Source organism: Vulpes lagopus, chromosome 1, assembly GCF_018345385.1.
Source record: "Vulpes lagopus strain Blue_001 chromosome 1, ASM1834538v1, whole genome shotgun sequence".
Lineage (NCBI taxonomy): Eukaryota > Metazoa > Chordata > Mammalia > Carnivora > Canidae > Vulpes > Vulpes lagopus.
Genome location: NC_054824.1, coordinates 158,908,302 through 158,923,554, shown reverse-complemented (window position 1 = coordinate 158,923,554; position 15,253 = coordinate 158,908,302). Strand labels below are relative to the sequence as shown.

General features: G+C 39.0%; 1 protein-coding gene and 1 pseudogene across 3 annotated transcripts in view; both read left to right on the top strand.

The window, feature by feature from the left end:
- The window catches only part of VAMP4 (vesicle associated membrane protein 4), a 54,263-nt gene extending 48,559 nt beyond the window's left edge, over nt 1-5,704 (top strand). For 2 of the 3 annotated variants that reach the window (XM_041753133.1, XM_041753140.1), the window contains one exon: nt 2,050-4,064. In XM_041753133.1, coding sequence (XP_041609067.1) covers nt 2,050-2,078 — 29 coding nt within the window. In that variant the 3' untranslated portion in view covers nt 2,079-4,064. Of the gene's footprint in view, nt 1-2,049; nt 4,065-4,276 lie in introns of those variants that run through there. The other variant, XR_005987422.1, reaches the window with a different exon arrangement.
- A 2,574-nt stretch (nt 5,705-8,278) lies between these two features.
- LOC121489779 lies at nt 8,279-9,190 on the top strand (annotated as a pseudogene).
- The last annotated feature ends 6,063 nt before the right edge of the window (nt 9,191-15,253 follow it).

Genomic DNA, 15,253 nt, shown 5'->3' with positions numbered 1-15,253 from the left:
AATTGTATGAAAAAAATCTGTGTGAATATGCATATGCACATTTTTATGGGAAGAGAGTCTATATCTTTAATCAGATTCTCAGAGAGCATCCTGCCTACCCCTCACTCGCAAACCCAGGGCTGTCTGAGGCCAAACAGGGTGCCTGTACACCCATCTTCTATTATTAACTTCAGGTATGGAAGTTTGTCTTTCATAATACTGTGTTTGGAGGACAAGTCCAGATAAATTTTCTCCATATGATGGGTTTTGTTTTGTTGTTTGGGTTTAGATTTAAACTTGATTTTACTCATTAATGCCTAACTCATCTTTTTTTTCTTAACATTATTAAAGTCAGATAATTTTTATTACCTCCTCTTCCCCAAGTCCCTTTATCTGTGTTTATAGGGATTTTATGAAGATTTGAAAAGTGCCTCATAAGAGCCATTTGAAAAACCCCATGGAATTACTCTCTTTTTAGACAGAAAAAGTTTGTCACAAAGAAATAGTGTTGATCCTCATTGTGGATTTTGTGTGACTTCACCTAAAACACTGATGTATAAACTAGAAATCAGTCCTGGAGATGCTTCCCTTGTCATTGGCAGCTGTGTTCAGAGCAGTGAAAAATATGCATCTCCTGGACGTCAGTGGGCACGTTCCCAGCTGACGTCTGGTGAGACTGTGCTCTGCCTTTCTAGTTTCAGCTCTCATACACAAGTCTTTCTAAGTCTGTTTAGTACCGCATTTCTCACAGTTTTGTGCATTTTGTTGGTGATTTCAGTATTTAAAATGGCCCCCAAGCCTCATGTTGAATTGCTGTCTAGTGTTGCTCTAAGCTCTAGAAGGCTGTGGTGGGCCTTACGGAAAATACATATGCTAGATAAGCTTCATTTAGGCATAAGTTACAGTGCTGTTAGCCCTGAGTTCAATGTTAGTGAATCAACAACATCTATCAAAAGGTTATCTTTTTTTTTTTTTTTTTTTTAGATTTTCTTTATTTATTCATGAGAGAGACACAGAGACAAGGCAGAGGGAGAAGCAGGCTCCCTACAGGGAGCCCAATGTGGGACTCAATCCCAGGACTCCAGGATCATGCCCTGAGCCAAAGGCAGATGCTCAACCGCTGAGCCACCCAGGCATCCCTCAAAAGGCTATCTTTGAACAGAAATGCAAGATTATATATTGATTGGTGGACAAAAATATAGCCAAAGGCTTGCAGGAATCTAACCCTGTATTTTCCCTAGGAATGAGGGTTCATTATTTATTAATTCAGTGTTTGTAGTTACTTTATAGAACATAACTATTATAGATACCAGAATCAACCATATATTTATGGTGGAAAATGTGGATTAAGCATAAAGAAGAAAATAAAATTCACCTGTAATCCTACTACACAGGGATAGCTACTGTTAATATAAGTATTCTGTATTTCAAATATTTTCCTGATTAATCGTGTTTTTCAAAAACTAATGTTATATACATACATACTTAATAAGTTGGGAAAATGTGTTAATATTTTTAAAATATTGTAGTAGCTGTATGCTATGGTAATACCGTAACCTATTTATTCAAAATCCCAATGTTAGTGGCGCCTGGCTGGCCCAGTCAGTAGAGCATGCAACTCTTGGTCTTGGACGTTGCAAGTTCGAGCCCCATGTTGGGTGTGGAGATTACTTAAAAATAGAAATCTTTAAAGAGAAAATGCTAATTATAGACATTTAGTTTGTTTTATGATATTTTTGCTTATGCTATTCCTGTTTGTTATCTTTCATCTCAGATAAAAAGTTCCTTCCTGGGGTTTCTGGGATGGCTCAATCGTTGAGCATCCGATTCTTGATGGTTCCAGGCTCTGTGCTCAGCAGGGAGTCTCCTTGAGATTCTCTCTCTCCCTCTTCCCCTCCCCACATGAACATCGTGCATGCTCTCGCTCTAAAATAAATAAATCTTTTTTAAAAAGTTCCTTCCTTATTACCTCTTTCCAAAAGTGGACACAGCTATGTTTAAGAGTATTGTTTTTAACATACCATCTGAATCTGATTTTGATATGTTCCTTTGCATTTTTTTCTCTTGCAGTTCTTACAGTCTTGAAATACCGCGCTTGATTTGGTGACAGAGATCTTCATTACACAAAATCTGGGACAACAATAATAAAAGATTGCTGCATAATTTAAATGAAACCTATGTATATAACTTTCAAAACTTCTTTTTCAAGAAACGAAGAGGCAAGTATCACTTCAAATTGGAGCATTGTGAATGTCTAGTTATCTTCTTCCCTTCTAACAAAGTGTGTTTTTAAAAATTATGTTTAAGGCAGATAACCAGCCTCTGTTTTGCCATATTCCAAGGATCTAATTTGAAACTAGATACTTGCCAGTTCATTATTTGTATATGTAGTTAAACAGTGACCACAATATTTCATACTGTTATTATAAGGACTTACATTATTGCATCAACATGGGGATCAGACTGGGAGTCCAGAAGCCTGTGTAGAGTACCAAAACATGCTAAAAACCATGCATCGCCATTCCATTAATATTTGCAAGATTCTTCTCACATTACAGTTACTTTGCAAGCAATTTCCACATGTTTATGGGTGTAACAAAAGCTAAATGTTGTAAATGTTCCTGCCTTCAGCTATAACTAAAACATTCCAGTAAACCTATTTTTGACTGTATAAGGGAATGTGTAGTAATTTTTTGGCATATGGATTATTGAAATGGAAAAATCTAAACAATATGAAAAGCATAGTGTGGCACCATAAAACTGGAGATAATAAAATTATTGGAGAACATCACTGGAGTGTTTGAAAGTGAACAGCATGGTCCAGTATATTTCCAGTTAGCTTCCAATAAGAAGGGACCTAATGTGAGTAAATGAAATCCACAGGTAACTTATCCTCTAATTTTATTTTGATACCTTCCCTCTTTAGCTTCAACTATCCCTCTCCCAGAAGTGCTAAAAGTAGCAAAATCATCTGTTTGGAATTTTCTATTTTTGTATTCCCTGATCATCCCTGAGAGGTGCATGTTGTACAATCAGGTGTCAAATTAGCCAACAATAATGAGTATAAAAAGTCAGGAGATAATCATCCATCAGTCAGTAACCAAATGGCTACAGTGGCCCTTAACCTAAGTCTATTTTTACAGCAATAAAATATATTGTTAACTTTAAAATGTGCCAACCTCCTTGTGTTGTTTAAACAAGTCAAAGCAAAAATACATAGTGCTCAAATGTCTTCAAGGAAGAAGCTTTATAATAAAATTGGAGGTCCTACAGAAACTTGTGCACATGAATATGTTGACTATATATACATATATAACTGAAATTGAAATAGGGTAAATAGAAGAACCAGTATTTAAATAGGAAAGAAATATGGTCCTGTATAGTTTTCTTTCTTTGGTTATTTTAAATCAGAACATATGAAACATAGAATCCATTTTTTTTTAAGTCTATAGGATTAGTACTAAGAAGCAGAACTGTTATGTTTAAATGGAAAGAAATAGGAAGGGATAAAGCATATTAGGATATACTCAAGATACCTGCAAGTTACGAAGATCTAAATCGCTAAATTTTATAGTCTGATAACATTTAAAAAAAGACAAAGGTCTTACATACTATGGGGTAATATCACTGGTCTTGCTACTCTTTGTAAATGTCAATATAAATAACATAATAAATACTAAATCCTTTGACAAAGTAAGATGCCCATGAGAATGAGTATTTTTAGAATTTCAGTAGCTAATACAGTTCAGGAATGGAAAGGTTTTAACATAATGAACAGAATCAGTCCTAACATATGTATGTATGTCTCTTATTTGGGATTGGAACCAGATTCATCAGTGGTTAATTTTCCATTGGTTGGTGTGGAAATCTGGTTTCTCCATGATAGCAGTGAAGATTATTTCTCAAAAAGAATCCACATTTCTAGTGTTTCTTTTAATAAAGTATGCCACTCTTAAATATAAAAAATTAAATTATTTTTTAAAATTTTAACCATAAAAAATGAAATATTTATATGACAATATCATATATATGTAATTCTCTTTGTATTTAAATATATGGCTGCCAAAGTGGTGGCATGCATGTCACTGTGTTCTAGTTGTTGCTTGGTTCATTTTGTCTTTCTTGGTCCTCATTAATCCTGAGACCCTTAAAATGCCTGGTCTGTTTATGACTTTATTGTGGTAATCTTAGAGACATGAGCCTTCTTACATTCAAAAACAAAAGAAAAATAATGTTCCAATTGATGCCAGGCCCACTACCTTCCTTCCTTCCCTTAATCGTTCTTTTTCTCATTCAGCTCAGATCATCCTGCACTTGAAAAATGAAGTTTTACAACACTATCAAAACTATCATTATTTAACAGCAAAGAAGATCAACTGAAAAATTCAAGTAGCTTTGTAAATACTAGTTGGTACCCAGTGAAATCAGGTCACTATTTTTATAATGCCTGAAACCTACCCTTATGATTTATGTTTAATTACTAAAACCTATAGCAATTTTGTGATTATAACACTAATTAACTCTTCCTGACTATACACCAGTATTACCAGTGGTCTTTCAGTTTCTCCATCCTGATAAAGCTCACTGAAAACTGCACTCCAATTTTATGAACTTGGGGATTCCTTGTTTAAGAGCAAGCTCAATATTGAACATGGAAAATTATCTAAAATGGAAGAAAATCATTAGTACACATCAAGTAGAGAAATACATTGTGTTAGCTCTCCTGCAGATCACTTAACCATACAATCACTCTGCATTAGAAAATTTCAGCATTTTTACAGCAAAAATTGCCATCATTCAGTTCTGTACACAGCATATGGGTATCCTGAAAATGAAGTGATTATACTTGCACAGATTGAGGAAGAATACAAAATGAAAATTTATCATTGTCAATACACTCTTCACCATGCTTGCCACCCACACTTACTCTGTCCACATCTGTATGTATATACACTGACTAGGAAACAGCAAGAAATCGTTTTTTCATGTTGAGAAGGGATGCCATTAGAAGAGGTCCTTAGTTGTGCTGAGTATTACCATGTCAAACTAACTGCTCTAATAGTCTGATTTTGTGTTTTCACACAAAAATGTGGTTGAAGTCCATTTTCTTTTTCTGTGAGTGCGGAGTAAGAGTATGAATCAGTCCAAAAGCATGCATACATTTGTTTTAGAATGCATTGTAGTGCTCATATTCACGCAGGGAATTATCACAGAGCAATGTAAAGGCACCGGGTCCTAAGGAGCTGGAAGATGCCTTACTTCTCAGTCTGTCTCCTGCTTTTTCCATGTTGTAGACAAGCAGAACCATACGTCAGACAGATGTGGGCCTTGCGCCATCTTTATAAGTTTGATTTGGGTCTTAACTCTGACTTTTTCTGAGAATCAAATAGAATAAGGGATGGGGATGTGAACTCTTTGAATCTCACTCCTGTTTTAAGAAACCTGGGACAGGTCAGTAGGAATTGAAAGCATGATGGACTCAAAGTGGGAAAACGTAAGCTTATGAAAGCACAGATCTACCATATTTGTGCATCTCCATAGCACCCAGCATAATGTGTACCTGGAAGTTTCTAGATTAGTGAGCCTAGGAAACCACACAGACACCAGTGTGCTAGTATGAGAGTCTGCTCCTATAATCCTCACCGCAGAGAGGACATGATCATATAATAGTGGCCTTTGGACTTTACCAGAGGATAGTAGTGCTCTTTAACAATAATTGGGTCTAGAAAAATTCTGATTTTATAGTATTCCATCAGATTCTTTTCATTTGAAGAAGTCTTGAATAATGGATGATTGGATTGCAAGGTTACAAAGTAAATATATTTCAGAGAGTTTAGTAAAACGTTTAAAATCAAAGAATAGGAAAATTCAGTCACTTGATTTTTATGCTTTGGGTATGTCATTGTTTAAAAGTCCACACTCTTCTACTTAACCATTTTGATAAGTGCCTTTGATGTATGGTGGAGATGAGCAAATGTAAATGTCGTGCGCCCTGTTCTCTTGCTTCTCCGTTCTTCATAACTATTCTTACAGTGTTGCAGAATTCAGAACCTTGTGTTCATATCAGATGTGTATTTGTAGCCCCTCCAAAATCAACCGTAAAATAAACTATTTCATAGAAAACAAAATTAAGCACTTTGGCTTATTCACTATGTGTTACTTGTTGCCTTACCTTCAGAGCATAGCTCACTTCAAATAACATCTAGATGATCACCCTGATTTAACAGGCCCCAGCTTTCCAGCAGCATACATGAAGGGATAAATCAGAGAAGGAAAAAGTATTCTATCACCAAAAGCCATGCCCAATGCACAACCCATTGATGGAATCAAGGAGGAATTTCTCAGTGTAAAATCACTGAATCTCAACAGTGGACAAAAACAAGTGGTGGAATACTCATACTTTATTTACCTCAGTCATGTCTACTTGAAGGAGGAAGGAGGACAAAGTTCTCTTAGACTTAGCTATCCCCAGTTAGAAAATCTGACATAGCCATCAGCTGCTTGGCCCTGCTTTGGAGACAAGCAGAGTGGGGTTCATGCTCTTCAGCCTCCCTCCGCCTAACACTGAGTTCAGTCTTTTCAGTACTCCAGCAGTGTGGCAGGGGGCTGACATTGGAGGTGCACCGTGCCCCGAGATACATAGTCTCCACGAGGAAAGTGCTCTAGTTTGGAATGGAAATGGGAATGGGAAGCACCATGGTAAGAGCACTCTGAAGACAATAGTGCTGCATATAATCCAGTCGTTAAGTGTGAGAACCAGTCAGGAAGGTCAGATCATTCCTGGATCCATCAGTCATGCTTGATGAATGCCTATTAAATGCTAGAAACTACTGTGGAGCCAGCCTGCTTTTCAGCTGCAGGTATAGGAAGGATTCTAACTGGTCGCCACATGTACAATGAGCAGGACAAGGGCAGCGCACTTACCCTATGTATTGAGTAATGGGACTAGCCCTCATCTGAGGAGTCTTCAAGGATGCACGTGGGGTCTGTGTAACAGGGAAAGACAGTGTCCTCTTGGATCCTCCCCAGCAACATGCAAATACACTATTGTTTCTTCCTTCTTAATGACCCACAACCAACTCTTCCTCCACTCACCCTATCAGCTTCCACCATTATCTCTACAAAGGTCTTTGGTAGAATTTGCCTATATTTGCTTCTGTAGTTCTCTTTCACTCGTTCTCTTAAACATATTAGCTGAGCCTCTGCTTCCACACTCCACCAGTCTCACTTTTGTCACAGTGCAACTACCTCTGCATCGCTAGACCTAGTAGTCCACTCTCAGCCCTCCTCATCCCAGTGCGGCATCCTTTGATGTGGTTAATTGCTGTCTTCTTAATACATGTTTCCTGGACTTGGTGTCTTCCTACTTTCCTGGTTGCTCTTCTCCCCAACTTTTTTTTTTTTTTTCCTTTTCAGGCATTTTCTTACAATGGTTGGTTTCAGAGGTAGAGGCCAGTGATTCATCAGTCTCATACCCAGTGTTAATTACATCCTGAGCCCTCCTTAATGCCCAGCATCCAGTTACCCCATCCCCCTACCCTATCCCCTCCAGTGACCCTCAGTTTGTTTCCTATGATTAAGAGTCTCTTATGGTTTGTCTCCCTTTCTGATTTCGTCTTATTTTTTCCTCCCTTCCCCTATGATCCTATTGTTTCTTAAGCTCCACATATGAGTGAGATCATATAGTAATTGTCTTTCATTTATTTGGCTCTGGGTCTGCTCTCCACGTAAAATCTCCCCTGGAAATCTCACCTAATCTTAGCCTTTGAAATGGTATTTATGTGCTGACACCCCAAGTTTATGTCTCCCATTTAACTTTTGAATTCAGATTCATATCTAATACTCTACTTGACATCTTCATTATTACTCATTACAGATTTAGTATGTCCCAAACAGAATTCCAATTTGCTCCCACAGACCTACTCCATAAGCATTCCTTCCCATCTCAGGTGATGACAACTGAATCCTTCCAGTTTGCTTATGCCAAAAAACCAGAGTCATACTCCATTTCTCTCACAACCCATATCTAATTGGTCAGGACTGAGTGAAATAAGTCAATCGGAGAAGGACAAACAGTGTATGTTCTCATTCATTTGGGGAATATAAATAATAGTGAAAGGGAATATAAAAGAAGGGAAAAGAAATGTTGGGAAATATCAGGAAGGGAGACAGAACATAAAGACTCCTAACTCGGGGAAACGAACTAGGGGTGGTGGAAGGGGAGGAGGGCGGGTGTTGGAGGGGAATGGGTGACGGGCACTGAGGTGGACACTTGACGGGATGAGCACTGGGTGTTTTTCTGTATGTTGGTAAATTGAACACCAATAAAAATTAATTAAAAAAATAAAAATAAATAAATTAAAAAAAAATAATTGGTCAGGAAATCCTTCTGGTTCTACCTTAAAATGCAGCATGAGGGGCACCTGGGTTGGGCTCCACGTTCAGTGGGGCATCTGCTTGGGATCCTTTCTCTCTCTCTCTCTCTGCCTCCACCCCTCCTGCTGCTCTCTCACTTGCTAGCTTTCTCTCCACCTCCCTCCTCCCTAAAATAAACATAAATAAATCTTTTTTTAAAAAAATACAGCTCCCTCCCCTCTCCTCCGGGGACCACCAGGTGCCACGCCGTGAACGTAATAGCTCTTTAAGTCTGCAATAAAAAAATGGCCTCCAATAAAACTACATTGCAAAAAATGGGAAAGAAACAGAATGGAAAGAGGAAAAAGTAGGAGAGGCGGAGCCTGAAGAATTTGTGGTTGAAAAAGTATTGGACTGCCATGTAGTGAATGGGAAGGTGGAATATTTCCTGAAGTGGAAGGGATTTACAGATGCTGACAATACTTGGGAACCTGAAGAAAATTTAGATTGTCCAGAGTTAATTGAAGCATTTCTTAATTCTCAAAAAGCTGGTAAAGAAAAAGATGGTACAAAAAGAAAATCTTTAGCTGACAGTGAATCTGATGACAGCAAATCAAAGAAGAAAAGAGGTGCTGCTGATAAACCAAGAGGCTTTGCCAGAGGTCTTAATCCTGAACAAATAATTGGTGCCACAGACAGCAGTGGAAAATTAATGTTCCTCATGAAATGGAAAGATTCAGATGAGGCAGACTTGGTGCTGGCAAAAGAGGCAAATATGAAGTGTCCTCAAATTGTAATTGCATTTTATGAAGAGAGACTAACTTGGCATTCTTGTTCAGAAGATGAAGCTCAATAATTGTTTGCGTTGCTATATATATATATATATATATATATATATATATATATATATGTATATATATATATATATAAAATCTGGGTCTTTGTTTTTTGGTTTATTAGTGTGAAGAAATAACATTCTAATGAAAATCAAGTTTGATATGTTTGTTTTGAAGTAGTATTGGGGAATTGTTGAGGTTTTTTGCATCTATAGCACTGGTTACTTTGAACAAATAAAAGCTTTCTGTAGTTGCTTCCTTTATCAGAAAAGGATATTTGAGACCATGGTATATTATCCCCCTGCATCAGAGAACACCTTTTCTAAATGTTGGGGGAAATCTTCGTAGTTGTTACTCAGTCAGAATTTGTGTTTAGGGATCCCTGGGTGGCACAGCGGTTTGGCGCCTGCCTTTGGCCCAGGGCGCGATCCTGGAGACCCGGGATCGAATCCCACGTCAGGCTCCCGGTGCATGGAGCCTGCTTCTCCCTCTGCCTATGTCTCTGCGCCTCTCTCTCTCTCTCTCTCTGTATGACTCTCATAAGTAAATAATAAAAAAATTAAAAAAAAAACAAAAAAAAAACCACAGAATTTGTGTTTAACTCCTATATGCCTAAGGACCATTCTGGGTTTTTTGTTTATTTAGGGCTTTTTGTGCGTATACTTAAAAGTACATACATAAGTGGTTTTCTTTTCTTTTTGTTATTTTTGAAACATTCACCAAAACAAAAACAGCATTTTATAACCGTGGATAAGGCCATGTTTTTGGAATGCTATCATTTTCAGCAACTTAAGAAATAAATCACTTAAAGTTACATTGAAATCTTTCCTGAAGCCTTAACCTTTCAAATTTTGTAATTACTTGGACAATTTAAATATAATGTAAAGAGTTTAAATTGGACAATTTAAAAACAGCCATATCAGAATTCATATCCCTAGTTACAGTCACATAAATGCAAGTTTATTTACAAGATCCCTGAAAGGAAAAATTTTAATCACCACCAACAACCTCCCCACCCAAGGGCAAAACTAGACAAGTTTTTGTGTACTTTAATTAGGTAAGCAAAACTTAGTTAAATGGATATTTAAAGGTTCCTTCTAGTGAACCATTCCTTTTCAAGAAGTTGAAAACCCTTGTGCTTTATTGACTAAAAGGTCATGATTCATGAAGTGTCTAAGACTTTGTTCATGGAAACCTAATCATAACCAGGTGGTTAGAAATGTTCTCAATTTAGCACCTGCTGGTATAAATGGGTGGACAGACTTCTATATTCCAAATTCTTGACCTGCATGTTTTTTCTTCACCCCAACTCATTCCTAACATGTAGGCTCAATCTTCTCAGTATTTGAACTACTGGTTCAGCAGAAACCAGGAAAAACAAGAACTTTGTAGTCAGAATGTTATCCAACTGTATATTGTTTACTTTATTGTAAATACTGGTAAACAGTGGTCAATAAAGTTTTATATTCAAAAAATAAATAAAAATAAAAAATAATTAAAAAAATACAGCAAGACTCTGGCCAGTTCTCAGGCATCTGCTGTGACCACCTAGTCCTTTGCTTTATCATCATCTGTCACCCGCAATACTACAACCACTTTCCAACTGGTCTTTGTGCTTCTCCCATTTCTGCTCCCCACAGCTAATCTCCACAGAACATGGACATGGATTCTTTCAAAGTGTAATCAGATCATGTCTTTGCTCAAAACTCTCTAGTGGCATTCCATCTTCTTTAGAACACTTTTGGTGGCCTACAAGTTCTCTCATAATTGATCCCGAGTTCCTTTTTGTCCTCTTTGCCTGTTCCCTGTTCTGTGGCCTCCTCACTCTTCCTCAAACACAGCAGGCATGGTCCTGCCTCAGGATCTAGTGTCTACTGTGTCCCTGTCTGAAACATCCCACCTCAGAGACCTGTGTGAACGATTCCCAGGTTCTAAGTCTTTCTCAATGAAGTCCCCTCAAGTCACCATCCAATCTCCCTCTATTCTTCCAGAACAATGAACACTGCCAAAATTCTGCAGTCTATGATCTTTCTCCATCCATCCAAATGTAAGTGTCATGAGGAGAGAGGGTTTTGGTCTCGTCTGTTTGCCGATGTATTACATACTCCTCACTATGATTGCAGGTATCACCCTGAGTGCTCAAATAGTTGTTGAATGGATGAGTTGACGACTATCCTGAAGAGTCAGAGCAAGACCATGATTTTGAAAGTGATGTACTACAGGAACTAAATGAATGTTTAGAGTACCTTAGCACTCATGAGAGGATGTAAGATATGACCTCCGTAATTTAGAAAGTTAGAAAGAGGGAAAAGGTGAGATGAAACAATTAAAGGAGTTGTAAAGACAGATCAGCTAGAAGGGGAGCAAGTTTCAATAAGCAAGGATTGCCAAGAAACAAATTGCAATGCCAATTCTAAGTCCTTTACTGAAGCAAAAAAAAAAAAAAAAAAAAGTCCTTTACTGAAGCAGTAAATAGAATTGACTAAAGAATATCAGAGATATGGAAGAGAGGCTTGAGAAGACAACACAGAACACAGGTGAAAAAGACCAAAAATGAAAATGGTGACAGCTCTCAGAGATGACAGCAATCACTAAGAATGGGACAGTGTTCCTGTGGAGGAAACCTGAAAGAGTAGACCCAAAGCCATCATCTAATCAATCCAGCAAACTTAAACTTTGACTGTCCTGTGGGACAAAAGTTTTGTCATATATAAGAAAAGACCCATCAAGATACATTGTGGCAGACTATGTAAGTCATCAGATTAAAGAAAATCCTGTAACTATCGAAGCAGAAACATGTGCTACCTACAAGGAACCAAAAAGTAGGCTTGCTTCGGTATTCTCAAACACAAAGTTTTAGAATACCAGAACAGCATCTGTGGAGTTGAGAGGATGGAACTGTGACACAAGGATTTTAAACCCAGGTGGTTATCACTGATGTATGAAAACCACACACACAATATTAGAAACATGAGGGCCCAGAAAATAGAATATCCTTGTCCCTTAAAAAAAAAATTACTGGAACACCTACATGGTTCAGACAGCTAAGACAAATCAAAATTAAGAGGTTAGGGGGGTCCCTGGGTGGCTCAACAGTTTCGCGCCTGCCTTTGGCCCAGGGTGCAATCCTGGAGTCCCGGGATGGAGTCCCGCGTCGGGCTCCCTGCTCCCTGCTTCTCCCTCTGCCTGTGTCTCTGCCTCTCTCTCTCTCTCCATGTCTATCATAAATAAATAAAAATAAATCTTTAAAAACAAAAGCAAAATTAAGAGTTTAAAAAAATCTGATCATTTCACTCTTCTACTTAAAATCGTCTGATGGACTCTCCATGTCCCTACAGTAAAAACTAGATTTCTTGCCTGGTCACATCAGTTGCTGCCAGGGTGGCATACCACATTCAAGTCTCCAGGGGTCACAGCACACTCAATCTCTTTATTAAAGATTCCTTGAATTATTTTTTTTTTTTTTTTTTAGATTCCTTTAATTATTTTTAACAAAGATGTGGATAGGGCTTAGGGAAACTACAAGGGGCAGGGCAACACCTAGGTTTAAAGGGATAAGGGAAGGGAAAGTTTCAAAACTTGGAAGGAGAAAGTCACATGAACAAGGTTCTATTGGCTTTAGGTCAGGGATGCAGCCAGCCTGAGGTGATCTTACAGGGAAGAAGCCTGGTGCATAAATACCCTGACCCTGTTCTTTTTCCATGTGCTCTGGTACTGGGGCTCCCATCTTTGTAAACCCAACTAGAAAGCAAAGGGCAAGGAATCCCAATGAAGTAGTCCATAACAGTTACCATCTAGACTCCAGGTGAGAAGTACCTCTGATGCCCAGATCCCATTCCTCAGCTATTGTGAATGTTGGCTGCTAATGGCTCATAGTTGCCGCTTCTCTGGAAAACTACCCTCAGCCACTGGAAGCCACCTTCCTGGAGATTATGTTCTACCCCTAAGGGTATCCTAGAGCCAATGACACCGATACTGGGGTTCAAAAGGCCGACCCCAATGTTTCAAGATGGTACAATTCTATACTGTGATATATGCTTCAGGGGCCACACACACACACACCCTTGAATCAGCCAAGACCAGACTTTACCCAAGGCTACGTATTTGCTTGGCCATTTCTTCCTTCTTTATCCTGCATCACTTAGTCCCTCGGAGGTTTTCTCCTAAAAAGCACTCCCTTGACAAAGCAAATGGACCCAGTTCCCTAGGTCCAGCTATTTCTAAGCAACCCCCCTAAGATGGGTGGTACTAGGAGTGATCCTAGAAAATAGATCTGAAGGATAAGATCCTGGAATTAGATCACCCATGGATAAGAGGGCAATACAGATCTAATCGCTGAAGGTAGCAATATTGACAGTCCCTGGCATGCAGTGGCAGTACAATTGCTAAAATTTTCACCTCTCGTGAAGTGGGCAGGAAACACGTCAAAGGGAACGCATAAGTTTACGCAATGTCTCTGGCATTTCAGAGCAACAGGAGACAGAGTAATTAGGAGGACTGTGGAATGGAATGCCTACTGCTGAACAGCATCCATAGTTTTGAAAAAGGAAAAATGACAGGTACAGGGCAACCAAGTATGAATTTAAAGCAAAACATGAGAATTAGAGAGTCTCCTTGGAAGTAAAGAGACCCTCATTTCCTGAAACTAACAAGCAGCAGAAAGAGTTGAAGACCAGGCCCAGGACTTAGCCAGAAGAATGACAGCACTTCAAAGAAGGATGACTTAGCCTTAGGAAGCCTCCTACACAAAGTCAGGGTCCTGCTGGCGGAGGAATAGGACCTAGAGATCTGGGATGGAGTATCTGCATGGATGCATCTGAGACTCTGGAGTCCTCAGACCCCCAGAACTCTCTGTGCCCGCAGAAGCAGCCTGATTACCTGTGTTGAAAGATAAAGTTCCCTTTTCACCTTCACTACTGCTGACTTGAAAGTGACGCCCGTAGCCTTAAACAAAACACGTGCATTACAAGAAAATCCCAGCTCATCTTGGGATCTGCCTCCTCCCTGACTGGCCAATCAAGGCTCAGAGGGAGATTTTACTGGCACTGGGGATGTACTGGGATGCACTGGGATGTACTAGGGATGCACTGGGGATAGAGCCGAAGCTGAAATCCAATTTTAGTATATGTGCTGCCGAAGCGAGCACCGAAGCTGAAATCCAAAGTGAAACCAATCACCAGATCCTTTACCTCAAGCCACAGCACCTTGCACTAGGTGGTTCTCCTTTGCAAATAAGTCTCTAAAATGACCACTAAGTCTATTTACTCCATTCCCTTAGTCAAGAGAGATGGGCAACAGGTGATCAATACCTCCTTGCAAAGAAGTATCATAGGCTCAGACTATTTAAAGTCACTAAGCAGCTTCTTTCCCCATCAGTGGAGCTGGTTACGTGACTTCCAGAATCCAATGCAAAATGAAAATGTTGAGCAGCTTGTTCAAAAACAGGGAGAAAATGACATTAAAGTATTGACATATAAAGTTTTTGTCTTTAAAAATGTTTCAGTTATAAAGCATAATTGGGTCAGCATCAATAACCGTGGGGGAGATGCAAATCAGAGCCACGATGAGATCCTACCTTACACCCCGGAGGAAGGGGACTAGAAAAGACAGGAAACAAGTGCTGGCGAGGATGTAGAGAAATCGCAACCCTTGTGCACCATTGGTGAGAATGCAAAATGCTGCAGCCGCTGTGCAAAACTGTGTGGAGTTTAAAAAATAGAACTATAATTGGATCCAGCAATTCCACTTCTGGATATATACCCCAAAGAATTGAAGCCAGGGACTTGAACCGATATTTGCACACCTCTGTCCATAGCAGCAGCATTCATAGCATTGTTGTCAAGAGGTAGCAGCAACCCGAGTGCCTACTGGCAGATGAATGAACACTCAGAATAGGGTATATACATACAAAATGCTGGCATACTGTTCAGCCTTATAAAGGAAAGAAATCTGATCATTTGTGACTATATGGCTGAACCTTTGGGACATTATGTTAAGTGAAGTGAGCCAGTCACAACAGCACAGCTACTGTGCGACTTTGTTTACATGAAGTACCTAGAGTAGTAACATTTACAGAGATAGGA